This window comes from Micromys minutus (assembly GCF_963924665.1).
Source record: "Micromys minutus genome assembly, chromosome: 12".
NCBI classification, from domain to species: Eukaryota; Metazoa; Chordata; class Mammalia; order Rodentia; family Muridae; genus Micromys; species Micromys minutus.
In genome coordinates, this window is record NC_137981.1 from 29,913,253 (window position 1) to 29,935,680 (window position 22,428).

Genomic DNA, 22,428 nt, shown 5'->3' on the forward strand with positions numbered 1-22,428 from the left:
AAGAACACATTTTTCCTGTAAGTCCTTTATTTTTGGTGTGTCACTTTTGTGGAAGGTGAGATTTTTCTTTTGCTTACTTTACTTTTATGTTTTACATGTATATGGCTGTTTTGTTTGCATATGTCTGTGCACCACATGTATGAAGTGCCCTTGGAAGTCAGAAGAGGATGACAGGTCCCTTGGAGACTGAGTGGCAGATGGTTAGGAGCCTTCATGTGGGTGCTGGCAATTAATCTGGGTCTTCTGGAATAACATGCCATGTTCTTAACCGCAGAGCCATCTCTCTAGATTCAAGGTGAGGTTTCTAACTGGTGCTACATCGTAGCAGATATGCCAGCTATTGAACTCAATTCTTGCTCTTGGTTTTGTATATGAGATATGTATCTTACTATAGTTTGGCTTAAGCATAGCCCTTTAAATATATTTTATCCCTTCCTGTGTAGTGCATAGTGTGTTTTTCAGTTCCTCTTTGCTGGCCCCATTCAGTTTTATTTTCTATTGAAAATCCTGCGTCGTCTTCCCATTGCACACAGGGAGAGTGACTGAAGACCTTTCATATTAAAGAAGGATGTGGTTTGGGACTCGGGGTATCTTTCTGGTCATCTTTCTTCAGGGTTCCCTGTTTCTAGTTAAGTTACTCTGTTGCTTCCTCTCTCTGGGGTCCAACAGTTTGTCTGATTTCTGCAGACTCCCCTTGAAGACATCTGCCGAACAAAGCAATAGTTTCATAGCCAAATCTGGGGTCTTCATTACTTTTCAGCTGAGAAGTCTTTTATGCAATGTATTCTGAGGAGGTTGGGAACCTACTCCTCTATTCTGGCAAGTGCTAGGTTCATTATTCCCTGTCCTCCTGGTGAGAATTTCCTTGTGGCGTCATTCTGGCCATCACCGACTGTTGGCTTTTCATGGCCATGGCCTGCCAAATATGGCTCTCAGTGGACCAGAAGTGAAGCCCATGGTCCTCAGTGGCTACAGATACCAGTGAAAAGAAGCTGAAAGAAAATGTCAATGCCTTCCTTGGCTGTCCCTTTCCAGGTATTTCCCTTCCTACACACCCTTCCTCCCCTAACTTTGTTGCAACTGTCTCCTTATATGGCTCTGAGTTGGCTCCAAGTTGATCTTCTCAGAGGAGTTACATGACATGCATAAATTATGAAACATTTTTCGCAAATTAAGTTTTAATTAAAACCAGCCGAGCCTCCAACTGGAAGCCGTCACAATGTTGAAAGGTGACACTGGTCGGGTGGGAGTTCAGGAGGAGGTCTGGGTGGGTTCACATCCTGTCCAGATCTTTCTACAAGGAAAGCTGCAGAAGAGAGCTTCGCTACCTTAATCAATACCACTGACAATGCTTTTTGTCCAAGCTGCCACTAGCCACATAGTTTATAGGAGGCACCTACCTATCATAGTGGTCATTTTTATTTGGACTTTGTGAAATTTCTATTTGGTTCTACCAACCTGTGTGTCTCTGAGACATGATAGACCATCTGCTCCCCCATGTTGCCAGAACCGCAATTCAGATGACTTACCAGCAGGATGACCACCCAAAGAAGGCTGAAGAATGACAATTTTAATTGGAAACTTATTTTTTCCAATACAACGCAGAGTTCGAGCCTGCTGTGAAGCGACTTCTTACTGTGAGAAATGTTAGAACATTAATGAGCAGACTGTCTAGGGCTTTCCCCTGCTAATAGTCTTAGCTATATGTAACATGAGAATTACTCTGCTCTGCCCATTAATAATCCACATTTTTTCCAGCATCCCCCAAAATGTGTTCCATCAAGTGGATAATTTATACAGGCTTGTCGTTTGTCTAGGCAGGACTTCATGACTAGCGCAGAACCCTAGATCATTCTAGATGAAACTAGTTGGAAAACTCTGACCTTTTGTGATCAGGTCCACTTTCCAGCACACCTTCCTCCTCTGCAATGAGGAAGGCAGAGTTTTATTTCTTGTAGACCTGGAGCAGAGTTGGCTAGCCCCAAAAGAATTCTGAAGTTTCCTATTCTGCCTTTAACACACTTAGAACACAAGGGAGACCCATTCAGCTAATCTATGTTTAAGCGTGACTGGAAGATGCTCTGTCTTAAGATGATACAGTGCTAGTACAGAGGCAGTGAGGTGGACATCAGAGAGAAAGGACATCAGTGAGACATTTTTGTCTGAGCAAATTTGGACTAAAATGCAGTACCTTTTAGATGATAATTTGAGTTCTTGAGAGATGGAGCTTGTGTGTAAGAACTCAGGGACAAGTTATTACAGTGTCCTTCGTGTAAATGACAGTACAGAACCAGTCTAGATAGACAAACTTAGGAATTCAGTAAGGAAATTTTTACATACTGAAATGACTTAAATGTCATGCTGTCATTTCACATGTTAATTAAGATCAGACATGTAGCAGTGTAGGTGGCTTAAATATATTTGTCCTCTTCTCTTTCATCATCTGCTTTGTGTGTATGTGTAAGATATGGTATAGGTGTGTATGTGTGTGTGTGTGTGTGTGTGTGTGTGTGTGTGTGTGTGTTATGGCATATGTGTGCTGTGGTATGTATGTGTATAGCATGGCATGTGAGTATGTCTGTGGTATAGTGTGTGTATGGTATGGTATGTGTGAGGGGGTATGGTGTGTGTGTGTGTGTGTGTGTGTGTGTGTGTTATGGTATATGTGTACTGTAGTATACATTTGTGTAGCATGGTGTGTGAGTATATGGTATGTGTGTGGTGTGTGTTTGTGTATGTGTGTTATTGTGTGTGAGGGAGTATGGTGGTGTGTGTGTGCATGTGTGTGTGTGTGTGTGTGCATGTGTGTGTATGTGTGTGCATTATGTGAGTATGTATGTGGTATGATGTGGTTATGGTATGGTGTGTGTGAGGGAGATATGGTGTGTGTACTTGTGTGTGTGTGTTGTAGTATGTGATGGGGCTATGGTGTGTGTGTGTATGGTGTGGCGTGTGTGTGGTGTGTGTATTTTTTATGGTGTGTGTATGTGGTATGTGTGTTTGTGTGTCAGTGGTATGATATATGTATGGTGTGGTATGGTGTGGTGGTGGTGTGTGTGTATGTGTTTGTCTGTGTGTGTGTGTGTGTGTGTGTGTGTGTGTGTGTGTTTAAGCTCTCCACCTGAGTGCCCTCTCACTAGAGCTTAGGAATTTAGTTAGACAAGCTAGCTAGCAAACTCCAGATCTCCTCCTGTCTTTACCTCCCTAGTGCCGTGATTAGAGAAGTGTACCACCGTACCCTATCTTCTATGTAGGACTGAATGACCTGAAATTATGTCCTTATGATTTACAGCAAGTCCTTTATCAACTGAGCCATCTCTCCAGCTTCCTGTGGGTTTTCCTACAACAAACATGCATTACTTGTATGATTCTTGAAACATCTATCTATCTATCCATCTATCTATCCATCTATCTATCTATCTATCTATCTATCTATCTATCTATCTATCATCTATCTATCTATCTTTAACATGTCACAATATAATATATATAATATATATCACATACACAAACATATATTCACACACACACACACACACACATATAAATACAAAATACTTTCTGTCCATCTTTTAAATTTAAACATACTACCAGGAAAAAAAAGGAATTGCTATCTTTACCATAAACTAGATGATGAGAAATCATTATGTTTGATTTGGTAATGTAATACCTGAACTACAAAAGGCCGAAAGTATTTGGAATAGAGATTATTTTCCCCTTGAGTCTTTTCAGCAGAGGTTGATACACATCAAGAATCAGGGCAGAAATTTGAGTAATGTGAAAGCAGAATGCTTAGCTGTAGCTGCTTGCTTGCTTAATTCTGTTTTTGTTCTCATTTCTCCCTCTGCAGGGTTATCTATTTCTCCTACTGCTTGCATTTTTCCCCTTCATCCTTCCACAGGACAGACTTATTTTGAAACTATGAGACTGGCTGTAGAATGAACAACATACCAACCTTAAGAATCTGGAGAGCAGATCTTGGATAGAGGTTGTAGTCAGTCCACTGTTAAGGAAACACTTTCTATCCCTGAGCAGCATCATGTGAGGACATAAACACCTTCCAGGCATTCAGGAAATAAAATACCCTGCACATTTAAAAGGAAATTAAGTGCATATTATTGGGTATCTTGTAAGAATATCATCCTTGAATACAGTTGAGGCTGAACAGTTAATGAAAAGATTTAGATGACTTTCTCGGTGTGTTCAAGAAAAATCTAGTCCTAGTGTGCTGTGGTATGTACCAGAGCAATCGATGGTAAGGTTCCAGGGATAAAACCTCAGCTTTCTCAGCATGTCCCAGTGGCTCGTGCCAAGCTGTAAGTGTGGGACCCACTGACACTGCTAACTCTAGATTCTTCCTGCCATGTGTCTGCCTAGCTGTTCATCTTTTCAGACTCTAACTGGGAAAGGAAAGGGATCATCAGAAGAGGATGCAAGGAGTTATTATCCAAGAAAAGATGGACCCCATTGCCATCTGATCCACTTGCTATAGCCAGAGCCAAAGGAAAAGTGCCAAGCTAACCCATGGCAATCTGGTCATTGTCAACCAAATGCTCAGAGAGTGGAGGCAGTATGAATGAATGTGTTTGAATGCTAAACTCAATGTACATCCAAAAAGTCTCTCATTCCCGATGTCCTTATTCAAGTGTGATTACTTCTTAACATACCCATACGATAGCAGGCAGTAACACTCTAGGAAGCTATGGGTACCAGGCCTGTAAAGTCACCTGACACAGTACCTCATGTCTGTGGCCTCTTATACTCTAGGTTGCTACTACCCTTGAAATGTTTAGAAGCTGCAATATTAAGGTGTAAAGCACACTGTTAGGAACACTTGTTATGGGCTGCTCTCCTTTGTAGAGATTCTGTGTATTATCCCATGGAGTCCTCACATGGGTTCCCTAAAGAGTGTTATTACTGCAGTTTTAATGATGACAGATCTGGAGTGATTCATTTCCCAGGTCCTTCAGTCTCAGAAGTGGTTGAGGTGATATTAGGTAACTTGGGATATCAAACCCTAAGGCCTCCCTCCCTTTCTTCTTTTTCTCCTTCCTCCCTCTCTCCCGTTCCCCCTCTCTTCCTTCCTTTTTTCTTCTCCCTCATCTACTTTTTCCTTCCTTCACTCCTTCCTTTCTCTTGTTCTTCCTTCCTTTTCTTTCTTTTATCTTCCCTTAATCCTTTACCCCCAATTCTTCTGCCTCTTCTTTCATTTCTTCCTCTCTCCTTTCTTTCTCCCACCCTTAATTCTTTTTGCATATCCTTCCTCCTTTTACTCTTCCTCTCCTCTGGGCTCTATCTTTTAACCTTGCTTTTTTGGTCTGTTTTCTATTTTTTTTTTTTTTCCTTTCCAGTCTCTGCCCTCCCCCCAATGACTATGCTGAATTTTTGCTCAGGTCCAGGTCTGTCCCCTATTTAACTATTGAAATGGGAAGCTATGGGCCCAGATGAGTCCTGAATTCCTATGTGGCAAAGTAATAAACGAGTTGGTGAGGGTACAAGAGTATTTCACGATACACTGTATGCTTACCTAAATGATGCAGGCTGGTGGCATAGAAAGACACTTGAGAATTTATGGGCATACTTTTCAGAGGGAGAGCCACCAGAGAGTCTATGTGAATGGTGATGGTTAGTGGGGCTCCATGAGGAGGTCTGAGAATTGACATGGGATGGAGGGCAAAACCCCAACCAGTAAGGGAAAGGACCAAGTCCAGGCTTGATGTGATACCTATAAAATCTGAACAAAGCTGACAAGTAAAGGCTTATACTTTTAGATTATTCTGGATACAAAGTAAAGAATTGGGGCACCAGAATTTGGGGGTTATATTACAACTCAGAAGGCCAGATAAGCAGCAATGGTGCCAGGCACTGGGTGGCAGAAATGGATGCAGGTAGACAGAAAGAACAATATAAATCAGCACTGCAAAGAACTTCCCCTACCCCCTCTTGCCGTTTAGTAGGCCAAACCAATCTACTGACCTTCCTCTGCTATACAGAAGAGCTAGGAGCTTTACCCACATTGCCTAATGCAAAGAAATGAATAATTATGCCTGCAAATATCCACACAGGGAGACAATGAACACATCGACCCTTTGCAGCAAGCAGGGAGTTATTGCTCATTTGTAAAGACCTTAGGCAATAGGCCTGTTTCACAAATGGAATCAGCATATGCAGACCAGGCTTTTAAAAAGACAGTTGGCAAGAAAACACTTCACCTCCCATTTCATCTTTATATATTGCCTAGTGCCATGTGTTGTTTGATCAGTAGATCTTTACTGGGATTTTATTTATTTATTTTTAATAAAGGAGGCTACTCAACTCTGGAACTCACTTGAACTAGAGCAATGGATGTTCCCACAGTCACCCCCAAGAGGCTCTGTGTGAAACTCTGAGGTAGAAATGACATGTAGGAGGAAAGTTGGAACAGAAGCACACCTGTCTCTTCAGGGCAGAAAGGCTCATTCAGAAGTACTTGGTTATCATAGTGCCAGGACTTGATCTCTGTGGGGCCCTGCCTGCCTCTGCTTCTCCACCTCAATGCACAGACATTCAGCGAGTAGACAATCCCAAAAGTCCAGAACTCCTCTGCCAGGTTTTACCTTGAGACCAAGGTCATCCCTGAGCTAGAATTCCATCTACCCAGCTGCCTGCCCTCCTGACTCTTCTGCCAGACCAGGGAATCTTAAATTTATATCAATGGCAGATACAACTGAGCTCTGGGAGCCAGACATGGTGGTGCACACCTTTAATTTCAGAGCTGAGGGGGCAGAGGCAGGTGGAAGTCAACCTAGTCTAAATAGTGAGTTCCAGGACAGCTAGAACTACATGAGGAGACCTTGTCTTATAATACTATTACAAAATTTTAAAATAATACTATTAGAAAATTTTTTTAAAAACTGGACTCAAGGGAGGTATTTTTTTCAAATATTATTTTCTTACAGTTACCAACTTTTCAGGAAATGGTAATACCATTTAAAAATGTCTCTATTCCAAAAGCCTCAGAGACATCCATAATAGTCCTCCTTTCCCACTAATCTTCCCTCATCTTGATACTCACCTTGCACAGACTACTACTGAAAGTATCTATGTCCACCTCTCTACCTGCTCCCATTTCTATCGCTCAGCAACCACTTTAGTGTCCTCAGAACCCACCTGTCCTAGGGTTTTTATTGTTGTGATAAACCCCATTGTCAAAACCAACTTAATTTTTCCCCAACCAAGTGGGTAAAGGGTTTATTTCAGCTTATACTTTGTTGTGACAGTCTGTCCTTTAGGAAAGTCAGGACAGGGGGGAAAAAAGCAAGAACCTGGACGCGGGAACTGAAGCAGAAGCCATGGAGGATTGCTGTTTACTGGCTTACTCACTCATCATGGCTTGCTCAGCCTACTTTCTTATAGAACACAGGACCTCCTGATCAGAAGTAGTGTTGCCTCTGTAGGCTGGGTCTGCCAGTATCAACCATTAATTTAAAAAAAAAATGCCCTTTAGACTTTACAACAGGCAGTCAGCTGACAAAGCCAAACAGCAAACAAAACAACAAATAGCCAGCATAGCATTACATGGCTATGCGACCTTGGAGTTTCACTCTTTTAATAGAGTTATAACACAGATTGTCTAAATAAAGTCATGTGAGCTGTCAGTAAACAAAAGGGAGGCACTTTGAATGGTGGCTAGCATGTCACAGCTGTAATAATCACATAATTATTGCTGTTCTAAACATCCTGTAATAAGCTACCATTCTCAAGAAAGGATCTACATATCATATCTACCTTTTTAAGAGTAGGATAGGACAAGTCCTTTTAAAGGTACCAGATGGAAAAGCCACATTACCCACCTCTCTTTGACCAAAGCTGAATTCACTTTTTCTACACCTATCTACTTAGGATCACAAAGTCTTCAACAAAGTATTGTTAAAATTTGGAATTTAGTTGCAAAAAAAAAAAAAAAAAAAAAAAAAGAAAGAAAGAAAGACAGCATAATGGTCATCATTTCAGCTGTCAGTGTGAATAATGTAATGTGCTAGATGGCAAAAGGGTGCAATAGGAGAGGTTAGAACGGCTTTCTTGAACCAATGTCATGACCGAATGTATATTAGTTTTATTGAGCGAGATGAGAATAAACATATGCTTGTCCCAAATATGAAATCAATGGTAGATCTATCTAACCATTTTACTAGATTCCAACTTGGAGAATTCATGAATCTATTAGTTACTTACAAGATCATGGGTTACACAATGGGAGTTGCAATCACCAAAAAGCACAAACTCATAAAAGCTTTATCCATGTATGTATGCAAACATACATGTATGTATGGAAATTTTTGTATGATTTTCAGGCAGCTTGACAGATCAGACAAGTGGCTCTCTCTCCAGCAGGTGTTTACAAACCACATAGCTTTGTAGAGAAGACTTGCAGATATTGTTAATTTTATGAACTTCCTAAGACTTTTGAGTTGTTTATTTCTGAGGCCTCATGGCTCTATCACCTCCCTCCAGGAGCAACTTTTCAGTCTGGGGGAAAATGCCATGTCACAGGCTCGGGGGGAAAACTTGAGGAAGGGGTCTAGGATGAGGGAAGAGTACATATGGGAGTGTCTGTAACACAGATGATATGTAATACCCATTATGCTGCACCAAATTCTGCACACAATTATGTGCGGAAGTTTGGTTGACTCTGTTTAGGCTCTTCCATAAAGAGTAAGGGCAGATTTATCATTTTCTGTTCCTCATAGGGCTATGTTCATGTGGCATGGTACATGCGGTTTCCAAAGTCTTCAGGTAACTGAGTTGGTGTCAGTTCTGCTTAATATTCATTAGGAACTTCTGTGAGCCTAATGATTGTATTAGAGGAAGGAATATAAAGATACTGGACTTAGAACATGAACATTTGGCTTTCCTGGGGGCTGAGTGACATTCCTAATTAATGTCAGTTATCAACTTGACCCAGTCTAGAGTTTTCAGAGAAGGAAGTCCTGTTTGAGAGATTTCTCACACCAAATGGCCCATGGGAATGTCTATGTGGGACTTCCTTGATTATTAATTGACATGGGATAGGAAAGCCAAACCCACTGTGGATGATGACATTCCCAGTTTAAGAAAACTAGATAAGTTGTACCAAGAGTGAACCAGCCAAAAACATTCTTCTCTAGCTTCTGCCTTAAGATCCTGGTTGATTTATTTTCCTATCTTCTATCAAGAACTCTAACCTATAAGTTGAAATAAGGCCTTCCCTAAGTTGCTTTTTGTTAGGGTGCTTTATAAGAGAAACAAATTAGAAACCAGAACAGTTTGTACCTTGGTGAGGTACTTGACTATTCTTACTATGGTATCTTCCCCAATCTGTGAATAGTAACTGATATTAATATCTGACCCATAGGAAGATAAAAAGAGATATATCTGGCATTTAGCCAAGCAGCTGATCTCTGGAGACTGTTACAGAAACCAGACGGTTACTATTACTGCTGTCAATCTTTATTGTCCTCTTCTCCTTCATTCTCTCATGACAGACTTAATCTGAGTCTTTCTGTGTCCCAGTATGATGACTCATAGGAAGTTCTTCCAGTGCCCAAACTTTTCTGATAATGTGTAGTTCAACAGTAAGCCATGTTCAACAAGGTGGCTTTGTAGAAAACCCCTCCATGGTATGGAAAGAGAGTCAAGGCTCTCCATAGCCTTCTGAAAACACATACTTTCAGCTTTGTCTTATGCATATCTGTGGGCAGGAAGATTATGGAACATGTATAGATGTGTGTATATACCATATAAGACTCTTAAGAGGCTTTGGTTTGTTCTAGAAGAAAATGTTTTTCTCTTGAAAGTTATTTTATTTATCAGCATCTGGTGGTGGGAAGTGAAGATTAAAGATAGTTCCCTTATTTTTCTTACTCTGATTTTAAATGTGGACTGTCTATTGATGAGGCTTCTGGGTTTAGAAGGAGAATAGTATTCACAGGGACAAGAATACCAGATGCAGACATAGGTTAAGCTTTATCTCTACTGTCTGAAGGGGAGTTAGCAAGAGAGAAAGGCTTAAAACAGATAACCTACCTAGCAAGTATTAATGACTCAAAACTAAAAAGAAAAATGAAATGAGACCTTAAGAGCTCATCACATTACAAATGTAGGACTATTTCTGGAATGTTAGCCTATAATATGGATTAAATCATTCCCATGGACCTCAGACATCAGACTCCTTCTCAACACTGCCTGAAGACAGTCCTTAGCTGGACAATCAGTGGTATTGTTCTTGAGTCAAACCTACTGGCCTGCCAAGCTTCTCCTCCAGCCATCTTCTGATTCAACCCACATTTTCTTTTATATATGAGCCCATTAGCTGAATACCAGATAGCATTGAGCTTGGATATTCAGCAAGAAGCTAAAGCAGACTTAGTATTCCACTGTCTTGGGCTCTACATGGGACTTGTGAATGCTAGGAGATTGATGGTTTGGGGTGCCTATTCCCATGCTTAGCATCTGTATAGATGAGCTGATCTAAATCTATCATGGTCTATTCTGAAGCTTCTTCCTGGAGGCCAACCTGCTTAGGGCATGGTAAGCTGTAATTTCTGTTAGCCCAATGCTCCAATGGGAAAGCTGCTCTTTGTTCTTGTGAGTTATTTTTTGAGGAAAACTCATGTTTTGTGGAGAGCTTGAGGCTAGTCTTAAATGGAGGACATCACCACAAAGGCCTACTCTCTTATTTTCCTTCCCAGCATTTCTTCTTATGTGCTTAAGTGGGTGCCTCTTTCTGAGTCTTATTTCCTGTCTAAACCAGATGCAACTTCATGAAAGAAGAGTAACTTCTGTCAGTGGCTAGGAAACCCTGGATCTTTGTTATTCCCTCGGGCCTCTCTGCATTTCATGCCACAAATGCAAAGGAATTTTTCACTCCATATTACTTGTGTTCCAGTTTTTTTTTCCATTGTATGAAAGATGTCTGATACTTACTTTATTTGCATGAGCATAAGGGGTGGGTAGGTGGTCCACAGTACGTGTCTGTGAGTCAGAAGACAACTACTAAAAGTAGTTTTTATCCTTCTACCAAGGGGGTCCTGGGGGTTGAATTTAAGTTATCTGCCTTGGCAGCAGCACGTTTACTGCTGAGCCATCTTGCTAGCCTGTCCTGATAACAGTTTTTTTTCTAAACCCTTGTGATCTTTGTTTTCTTACAGCTGTACCCTTGCTGAGAAGGAAGGAATCACAAATGCATGCTTGGGCATCTCTTCTTAAAACAGGGACAACATTTTGAGAGAAGAGTTGGAAAGGGAGTGGTGGGGATTTCCTGGTATCTTTTTGTAAACATTCTCTTTTCTATTAGGAAGCTATTGTCTTAAATTCAAGTCATATTCGTTGGCTTAATCCTTTCTGCAGATGGAGCTCAGGGCTTGGAAAGCAGGACAGTTAGGTGGGACTCATGATCTTAATGTACACAGAAGATAACCTTCTTCCCAAGGTCGAAAGAAACACAGAAGCAGAACACTGTGTAGAAGCTCTGGCTAGTCAGTCATATTGTATTATCTTGCATCTTTTTCAGCTTCTGCATTTATTCTAGAGGCTGGTGAGGTCTGCAGGCACAATTTAAAAGTCTCCAGGGTCTTTATTCACTGTAAATTGAGACAGCACTGCCTCCAACTACAGTTTATGAACCATGGAGCACCTCTAGTATGCATTTTATTTCATGTGTAGGTTGGAAGGGTTTAGTGTTGGCTCACAAGATTTAATGGGATAAAATAGAGAGAGGGTTTGACTGTAGTGGCCAGGGACAATTTCACCCTTGAAAATGTTAGTCTATGTGATAAAACATTGAGTCTTCCTAGTGATGTGATTCCTAGAAGGAGTATTGATTACAAAAATACTATTAATCCCATCTCAGTAGGAATATGCTTTTCAAAGCACTACATGTAAAATGACAGTCACAGTACAGTGCCATGGACCCTGAGTTTCAACATGGGAAAATAGAAAATTAGTTCATCTTTTTCTACATAACTACTAATACCAGTTCCTTACTCATACCATCGGCAACCCTGTTGGGTCTTATTTTGTGGGTTGACTGACCATTCTCTTCTTGTTTGGCATATGTACCCTTTACTTTACATGCACAAATCTATTTTATGCATCCTTAACCACCAATGAAACAAATATCTAATATACTGCCAAGTGAGGAATGTTGACTTAAAAACAAAACAATTCTGCTATTGTTACCTTTATGGATAGAAGATCTCTGGTTTGGTGCTGTTGAGTTATAGCCTGGGTAAGTCTTTGTTGTGGGTTCTCAAGTGTTATCCTATACACAGGGTTATCCTGCACTTTAAAGTGTTTCCCATCATGCCTAGCCTCTACCTACTTGAGAGCAATAGCTTTTATTCTTTGGCTTCTACTCCTCATAGTTGTTACAAGGAAAGTCCTTCCCTTGACGAGGGCTCCCAGCTTGTGGAACCTGTGTGAGGAAGGAGAATGGAACTGTATCCTTGGCCATCTGGATAGACGCTTAGCAGGCCCAGCTCTACAGGAATTTGCTACACTGCTTTGGTTATGGCGGCTCCAACACAAATGGTGCAAACCTTCCAGAGTGTCTGTTGGTGCCACAAGTTTGCACAGTGTGTTGATTAACAGTGCAACAGCTTAAACATGAAATTTGACCCAAAATTGATTTTATTTTCTTAATTTTCCTCCTTGTTTTGGTTTTTGTAGTTGCCAGAGGCAACACAATGATGTTTGACAGTTAACTTCGTATATAACACTTTTTTTTTTCTTTTTGTTTGTCTTCCTCCTGTTTTCTCAGCTCCCTCAGGCTCAAAAGGTAATCTCCTTTCTGTCCCATCTGAGTCATTGCCACAACTCACAGTCATGCATGTCCATGGTGCTGTGCATCTGACTCTGTTCATGACCAGTGAAAGGGTTCCCTCCCACAACTTCACAAACTGAAAGTCGGATGAGAACACAGAAACCACTAGACTGTGTTCACCACGCCCCTCACCCCTGCCACATTAGTCCTTTCAAAGAACCCTCTCATGGCCAGAGCTTAAAGACTGAATCCATACCCAAGAATTTTCCTAAGAATTGTCAAATAATATACAGATCAAGAGTAAGTTGGGAACAATCCTTCAAAAACAGCCTTCTTGACTTCCCCGGGTAAATCTCCTAGGGAGAAAGATAATGCAGCTTTGTAAGCTTAGTGAGCATGTTTAAATTCTGGACCACTGATTGGACTCTGAAATTCTCCTGGGTTTCATTAATTACAAAAGTAGTTTCTGGGCTGGAGAAATCACCCATAGGTTAAAAGCACTGGCTGCCCTTCCAGAGGACCCAGGTTTAATTCCCAGAACTTACATGGAGGCTAATAGCCATCTGTAACTCCAGTCTCAGGAGGTATGATGCCCTCTTCTGGCTGTCTCTGACACTGCATGCACATAGCAAAGGACCAACATTCATGAAGGCAAGATGCTCAGATGCATAAAATAAAATTTAAAAAAATCAAAATAGTTTTCTTGTCTTTCTGTAGTCTATGACCTATAATATCCAGAGTACACTAGAGCAAGGTTCGTGCCAAGGACTAGACCCTTTCACTGGTCTTCATTGTGTATCTGAGATGATCTCCGCCCACCATCTAGAATGTTCTCTGTCCAAAAAGATTCCATATGTTTCAGTGATGGCTTTGCCTTTTTGTCCTCTTGGCATGCTGTTGTATCCTAAGGACAGTTATGATATTTAAAAAAAAAAAGTCACGCCATGTCTGCTGCATTATTCTCGTGTATTCTACAAACATAAGCAAGCCTTCCTTGAAGACACAGCAGTTTCTGGAGACCAGATGTGGGCTAGTTTCATTTCAAGAGTTAAGGTATGGTGCCTGCGTGAAATTGAGGCAGCATCTTGAGATTTCTGTGTCAGAACAGGATGCTTTCAGTCTTCCTTGTCAAGAGGGTGCCCAACTGTTGTACAAAAGACAGTCTGTTCAGGCCATATGGACAACTGGAGGCCTAGAAATCATTACGCAATTACTCAGATATATTCGAGATATCTAAACAAGACAAGACACACTAGTGTGTGACTTGGCTCATAGCAATGTTTGATTACACTTGAGTGGCATCACACCAGGACTGAACACTTCATTAAAAGTTGAAGGAATTCAAGATAGCAACGGCTTCCAGAATAAATATACGGTCAGAATCTAGATTGTTTGCAAATCTTTTTGTCTTTGATGGAACACACTTTCTTAATTGCCCATGTTTGAAAAAAAAATCTTATTTTAGAAAGAGACTTAACAAGTCAGAAATGGACCTACTTTACCTCATAAGCATTTAGTCAATTCCTCTGGTCCATATACAAAATCATTCTTGTAGAATTGGAGGTGCTATCAGCCATGAAATTTTAATACAAAGTCCAAACAAATGAAGGGAGACAGCAGTCACAGCGATGTTTCCAGGCTTGTGGGCTCTGTGATTCTCCATGAGGCTTATGTCATAGAGTTCAGTCCTGCTTTCAAAGCAGGACATGCTACCATGATCAGAGAACCCAGTCAAGGAAGTTTCCTAAGTTGCTTGCTCTAGCAAGCAGTCTGCCATCTCCTGTCTCCAGCAGATGGCAGACAGTCCAAAGGACTTCTTCTACAGCTCTGACTTGCAGGGAAGACCAAGTTTCAGCATGTTGTCTTGTTTTTTCCCCCTACTAAAATAGCGAAAGTTCGGAAAAGGTTCTGTAGGGTTAGGTTCAAGAAGAACCTTAGCCTGGAATGCTGTCCAGTAAGGAGTTCATTAGAAAAGTTAATAACTATTGATAGACAAAGGAAGAGGCACCAGCTTGATGGGAGCTCTGAAGAGAGTTTCGATGGCAGCACCAGATATAAGACAGCATGCCAGGTCTCTGAGCATGGAGGACCTGAAGTCCATATGGAAGAATGTGGTCACTTTCCATACCTTTCTGGGGATGGGAGGGATCATAGCATAAGCCAGGCAGGAGGCAGGGAAGGGGGTTGGGAGCAGTATATATGGCTACCAGTACAAACTCACTTCTCTAGGTGAGAGTCATAGGCCCACGGAAGTTTGTATTCATAGTGAGAGTTGAGGCTTCAGTAGGGTGCTTAGGTATCTGTCAAAAGTGAGGCTTACTGCAAGGGATTGTGGCCTGTTTGACCTCTGGAGTCAAACATCACATTCTTAGGGTCCATACCTTAAAAACCACATGAGTTCTATTTCAAATGAGTTCATAACTCTGGGGACAGTTCCTGTAAAACACCCAGCTGTGGAGAAAAACACTTTGTGTATAAACTTCAGTTTTCTGGGCTGCAGGGTTTAAGAGGGAGTATTGATGGAGTGTCCTCTTTATCTAACAGTGTGTCATGATTTCCCCCTGTTCATTTTCTTCCCTGTCCCTAGAGTTGCATCAGTGACTACCTAGACAATTTGGCTGGAAGGAAGAGTATCTCTTGAGCCTCCTTGGCTTCTTTCAGATATCCCAGCTCCCTGCTGGACCAATGCTGGTTTTCTGTCTAGGCTTCATCCATCTATGGCTGTGGGCATGTTACCAAGACTCTCTAGACTCCCAGGGCTCATTATAATTTAGTGAGAATGTCAGACTGCTTTTCTGGTTTTGCTAAAAGCATGATTTCTCTATCTCTGTCTAGCACAGAGGTAGCTTATGCAATATAGTTGCAGCTTATAGAGTTTCAACAAGTATTTCATGGGCTCCCTAACACCCCAGAGCTGATCAAGGGAGTATTTCTGTGTAAGGTGGTGGTCTGTATGTGTTTTGTGATCTTGACTCAAAACTAACAAATAGGCAGAGATGACAAAAGAATCCAACAGGCACACAGCACCCCAAGTTCCTCATTAGCTACTCTGCAGTTATTGGGTATACCCCATATATAGTTAGAAATTATCTAAATACTTAGAAATGAAGGTTGAGCCTGGAACACCAGCAAATCAAAGACATTCAGTGTCCATTATTTTTAGAGATGACTTCCAGGTGCCATTGGTTTTGCCATCATGGACATGGATATGTATGATGAGTTCTTTGCAAACCCAGGAGTTTGTGTTCTGTACATGAAGGGAAGCTGGCCAGCCGCTATGTCTTTGGCCCTTTTTTCTGATGACGTCATGAACACATGTATTGGACCATATGGTGTCTGTGTTTATACTGAACGTGCTTCAGTATCATCTACAACTGTTTTCGCTATAAATAGCCATGTCTCTGGAAACATGCTTATTTTAATCTCTTGGCTTGTCTACAACTAAAAAGATCCCACTTGAGTGCCCTTCTTGTGATTAATGTACTAGACATCAATGATGGTTGTGTCTGAGTTATAATATTCATGATCTCAACATTGAAGGTCTTCCAACAGGTCTCTTCTAGACTATCATAACAGTGTTCCAGAATAGCAATTAGAGAAATGATATTTATTCACTTATTAAACCTGTAACTGTTAAGCACCTCCAAGCTAATTTTTGGCATCATACATCTTATCCCTTGATATAGCATTGGGGCAGCAACAGTTGTTGATAAACCCAAAGAACTTTGACAATTTCTACCAAATACTTAACCCACACATTCTTGGCCCTATGCATGTCTCACACCTTCCATCCCATGTGTCTTTTCTCAATGGTCAACACTGAACCAGTTTTTCTAATGGAACTCTGGGGAAAGAGATCTAAATGAACAATGTTTTGCCTTTGAAAACATTTATTTTCTTTTGTACCGTACATTATTTTTTTACTTCTGGGGAAAAAATAGATAAGAGTTTGCCTTTAATAATGGTCACTTATTAAAAACAGCCAAAGCTGTTTCTAAATGCCCATTCAAGCTGGTGAATAGACCACCCTTTCATTCTGCTGAAAACTGTCTGTAGAAACCACATTGTAGTTCAAGCTGGGTGCTTGATTTAATCAATGTATCATGACCTTGAGTGTTAGTCAGATGTGCTTAAACTTGACCATCGGTGTGGTTACCTTGTCCAGACACTACTACCTTTGACCCTTCATTTACCTAACTTCAGAATTTGGCAAAAACCATTTCTTGGCAGTATTCTAGGTGACCTACCTACCTGACAGTACAGTAGTTAATAGCTGCCTGAGAATTCTGAGAGGGCATAAAAATTTTTTTCTCCCAACCATAGTTAAAGCAAATCACATCTCTAATCCCATTTGGAACAGCAATTGATGCATTCTGGGCTACACAGTATGGTAAAATGATCCCTGTTTAATGGCCCAACCATGTGTTTTGTTTCCTGTTAGAAATAGCTTAACTTGCCTTCTTGAACAAACGCAGCAGGGTTCAAGATCTGTTGTTCTGTGCCTGCTGTGATACTCTGCACTGCTTAACTTGTGGAAGGGACCGCATAAATTAGCTTCTTAAATGGAAGTCCAGTTTGGGCCTTTCTCTCAGGATAAACTGTTTTATTAATCTCGCTGTAAACTGTTTTATTAATCTCGCCATGCACCAAGGTAAATGGAGCCCTGAGTCCATTTGGACTTTCTTTGTGTACTTATATTTGGGGGAATAAATGAAACCACTAATTTATCTAAAGGTTTTCATTTATTGTGTTTCAGGGGAATACTTTTATTCAATTATCTAAGTCAAACCTGCCTATATTCCTCCCTTCTCTCTAACTTCCTCTTCCTCTCTATTTTCTTTCCCTCCTTCTCCTCCCCTTTCTCTTTTTCTTCTTCCTTTTCATTTCTTCACTCATCTTGCTTATGGCCCACCTCCTTCTTCTGTGTACTTGGCTCTCAGTACCTGCAGGACATTAGTTTGTCCTTCCATATCACTTTCAGGATCTGTACCTTGAACTGTTAAATTAATTGTGACAGAACATAGAAAAAAGACAAGTTTGCAAAGCTGCTCTTTGGTGAAATTGCAGGTAAGCGAGTTAGGTGCCCATGGGCTGCATACAAGCTATGCAGATGCAGTAATGGGCACAGTGGTACCTTTGCTTCTGGCTTTTTTTGCTACTTGCTTTTTATGTGAATAATTATCACTTATGTTGGTAACCCTGTTCTCCTCCAAATCATGTGCTATTTTATAGGAACATAACTCTATGGACTAGTCTGCCTTATAGAATTTGGTTTGTGAGTAAGACCAGTAAAGTGGAAATAGAGCAGGTCCAGGCAGCATGTCCTGTGGCCACTCTGATGAATACCATGGACGTCTGAGTGACATTGTGGTACCTAACTGTGGTGCTCACTGATATTTTGTTCCTGTCATCAATCTTTGTGTATTGGTAGACTGTGCAGACAGCTTTGAGACTGAAGAAAAAGAGAACTTGACAAATTTCTCATGCAAGTGCATTTTGACTGATGCTTTTTCTGGGGCCATGCTCCATCCTGTGATTGATCTATGCTATGAATGCATGGCATTCAGATTCAAAGTACTTCGTCTCCTACTAGGTGCACTTGCTTACTCCTGTAGTCTAGCATCCAGGAGGCTGAGACCAAAGGATTGCTGCAAGTTCTAGGCAACCCAGCCTAGAGAACAAGACTCTACCCCAAATCCCAACTAACCTAACAAGACAAAAACAAAACTAAAAACCAGAACAACCAATGCTGCCTTTGTTCCCATTTCTACCCAGGGTTCTCTGTATGTTAGGCAAGCCCGCTAACACTGAACTCCACTACAGCCCCAGTCCTCCTTTAAAAATCTTTTATTGAGACAGGATCTTACTCTCTAGCTCAGGTTGGCCTCAAAAGGAGGTTCCTTGTGCCTAGCTGAGATTTTGGTCCTGTGCTACCAGACTCAGTTACTACTTGCATTTCTTACTAAGTAAATGATCTGTCAATACTAGGCAACCTTATATCATATTCCTACACATGATTTTACCCAGTTTTCATATCTATGTGAACATTTGAAGGGTTTATGCACTATGTTGAGTATTGAAGTTTTTAAAAAAGTAAAAACCAGAGTTTTAATAAAGATACAAATTTAAAAGGACTTTAGCAGTCATATTGTAATACATACAAATATTGCCAATATGTATCAAAATATTTTATACTTGCACATAATGATCTAATGATCTCATGTTTTAAAGATTTCTATCTTAAACTAGCCCATAACTTACAATTTTACTTACAGCAAAGAAATGCCAAAATATTCAACAACAGGAAAATAAATGCAAAGACATTAGACTTAGAAAAGATGAGATATTAAGAACACTGAAAATTAACTTAAAGATTAATATCATCTATTTCCTGATAGTAGAAAAACAAGGATTTATTGTTTCCCCTTAATATATTTGTATGTTTTTAGTCTTATAAAATAAATACTATTTAATGAGGTACTAATTTTATTCATGATAAAATACTAATTATTTTACTTTTTTGATGTATATGTGATATATAGATAGAGGGGGGAGGGAGGGAGAGACATAGACAGGGGTAGAGAGACAGAAAGGGGGAGGGTGGGAAGGAGAGGGAGAGGGAGGAAGATGTAATGCATTCAGAGGCCAGAGAAGAATGTTGATCACCTGATTATTGACAGGGTCACTAATGATCCTGGACTGGTTGACCAGTTAGCTCCCAGATCCTCCTATCTCTGCCCCTCTAACATGAGGGTTACAAGCACATATGGTCATGTCCAGCATTTTTACATGACTTCTGGGGGTTGAATGCAGGTTCTCAAGCTTGCAGAACAGGCATTCTTAACCACTGATTAATCTCTGCAGCCTCTGCATTACTTCAAACACATTAGATGGGATAAGATTGACAGAGAGTAACCTGACGTCTGAGTTTAGCTTTCTTCAGAAGAAAAAGGAAGGATGAAAATCCCAAACTCTGAAGTCACAGTGTTTCATAGTAGACATAGTTAGACTCAGAAGGGTCATAGTGGGTTGCCTCCAATGGGACAATTCTAAAAATAACAGTCAACCTAAGTCTAGTTCATAGCAGATGCTTAGAGGAAAACTGAGCTGAGCCTAGGAATACTTAGCAATACTAGTTATATGATTACACTCTGGGGGCCAAGTTCTACTTCTCCTCTGGGGCATAAGAAGAGCTACTTGGCTGAAAGCTATAAAAATAGAGTTTGCTATTTGGAAAATGAATTGACAGGGTAGTCTCTCTTCCTGTGTTCACCATGAGACAGGAGGATAGATACACTTTTTCCAGAAGTGGATACCCTGCCTTGTGCTTCAGGATACAAGTTCCCAGTGTGTGACAGGTGCACAAAGGCCTAAAATGCCTTTCCTTGGGTCCAGGACACAGGGCACAGAATCTTTCTCATTGTCATAGTACCGTGGGGTGAGGTAATAGCAATCTACAGGACTTTCTGTGGTATATGCATAGTGCTTGCCCAGGGCTTTACCCCCAAGAGCTCCATTACATGGTAGACATATAGCTGACCTCTGCAAGGGTCATAACATTATTGATAATTTCAGTTATACCCTACCTAGTTTAATGTAACTTGGTGAATTTTTTAAAGATATTTCTTTAAAATTTAACTTTATTTTAAAAATAACTAGAATTCAATATGTATAAAATCAGAAACACCAAAATTTCTAAATCTATACTATCTCAAGACCTTTTGATCTCCAACTTAGCTTTTAAAGTGTCTAGTGAAATCAAAGCCTAATTTCAAGAATTCTTGCTTATCTAAGAAATGTGAATGCTTTCTATTTACTTAACTCAAGCACAGAGATGAAATATGACCCTCAAGATGTGCTGAAGAAAAGCCGCTTTCATGCAACAAGTGAGATTGCCTTTTCCCTTGAAAGCCAGAGAACATCTGCATATAAAGAACAGCATTTGTCAAAGTTGTTTCATTTCAAGTGTGCTTCCATCACACAGAAATGCAGACACCTTCTTCTTCTGTACAGAAAAGAATGTAGGGTAGAGAAAGAAGCTAACTTAGTGATGTGGGACAGGGATACTATAGCAATACCATGACATCACAGATAAGGCAAGCTCAAGGGGACCGTTCCCGATGCCCAGGATTCCAGTTTCTTGCTTCTGGATGTGATTCTGAGCATTGTTTTTATTGGCTCACATAAAATCTTGAACTCAAATAACTGAATTACTATTTTAACCCCTGTGTCTACCACATAATATTACTAGTTGTAGCTTCTGATAAAGTGGTTTATGAATCTATACGTTTGGGTTGGTCAAGTCATAGAAGATACAGCATTAAAAGGACCAATATATGAAGTGTCTTAAGAAATCATATGTGTGTGTGTGTGTGTGTGTGTGTGTGTGTGTGTGTGCGCGCGCGCGCGCGCGTGCACGTATGAATGAGGAGTAAGGAGTGTAGTTTTTTCTGACTGCATTAGAGAGAGCATATACAAAGACCATTCTTATATAGAAGCAAATATAAATCAATACAAACTAGTTATTGGTTTGAAAACCATACTTGAAAGTTTACATTGAATCAGTAGATATTTACTACCAATTACTTTAATCTGCTTTCATTGGTCCTCATAGAAGGGCTTTTCTTGTATAACAGAAAAACCTAATAGGGACCCCAGTGATTCCAGGGGAAGCACCAACTAATCACTCCCAGGAAATCTTACCTTTAGTTCTTTTGGAATATATTTTTGCTGTAGAATAAATCCAATTTTCATTGACAGAATTCATTATGTTTTATTAAAATTTTATTACAAACCTGTCAATTGAGCCTGGTCATACTCCATCTACCCAATCGTTTCCCTAGCCATTTTATTTCCTTCTTGGGCCCCTAGATAACTGATATATGTATTCCATTCCACTGAGAAAAAAAAGATGGCTGTGGGTAGGACACCATAGCAAAGGATTTGACTGAAATGATGCTTTGGAGAAAACTGGGAAGTCAAACAGTTCCCTAAAGTCACATTGTGAAAGTTCAAAAACAAAAGCTAGATGTTTACCCCATACCAATTAACTCAGAGGATTTGGGAAAAAAAAAAAAAAAAAAAAAAAAAAACTCAGCCAAGTTTCATGAGGTAGAATAATGCTAGGCAAGGACTAATGCCATGTTATGGATTTTCTTTTTCGAGAAATGACTCAAAGGCTTGACCCACTTGCTGACTCACAAGCTTCATGCTCAGATTGCACACACCCCTTCTTGCCCAGGCCTGGGATGCATTAGGTGATCTGAAGGCTGGGCATCACTGAAGCAGCTATTCTTCCATCCCAGCCCCCTTCCTCTGTGTCATCTACTACCATACTGCTTCCTTCCATTACCCCAACCTCCCTTAACAAGCATAGGTCATCGTTTACCGCCCTAGTTGGTTTTTGAACCACAATTATCTCTGAGATCCATGAAGGTCTGTCATGGGACAGAGGAATAAAATACTCTTTAAAAATGTGACTCAACTTGAGAGTTCAAATTCACTAGACTAATGGAAAAGGAACTTACAGAGCTTCTCTCTTAACCTGGAACGGCCTTGTGGGGTTAGCCACACATGGCAGGGCTGCCAAGCACTATCCTATGTACTTCCTTTATAAGTCTGCTTAATCATTTAAGAACTCTTATGGG

General features: G+C 40.5%; 1 protein-coding gene across 1 annotated transcript in view; it reads left to right on the forward strand.

Moving 5' to 3' along the window:
- Positions 1-22,428, forward strand: part of CACNA2D3 (calcium voltage-gated channel auxiliary subunit alpha2delta 3) — a gene marked incomplete at both ends in the record, with an annotated part of 779,660 nt that overhangs the window by 552,436 nt on the left and 204,796 nt on the right. The window contains one exon of the mRNA XM_080926621.1: positions 12,779-12,796. Within this exon, the coding sequence (XP_080782747.1) occupies positions 12,779-12,796 (18 nt within the window). The remainder of the gene's footprint in view (positions 1-12,778; positions 12,797-22,428) is intronic.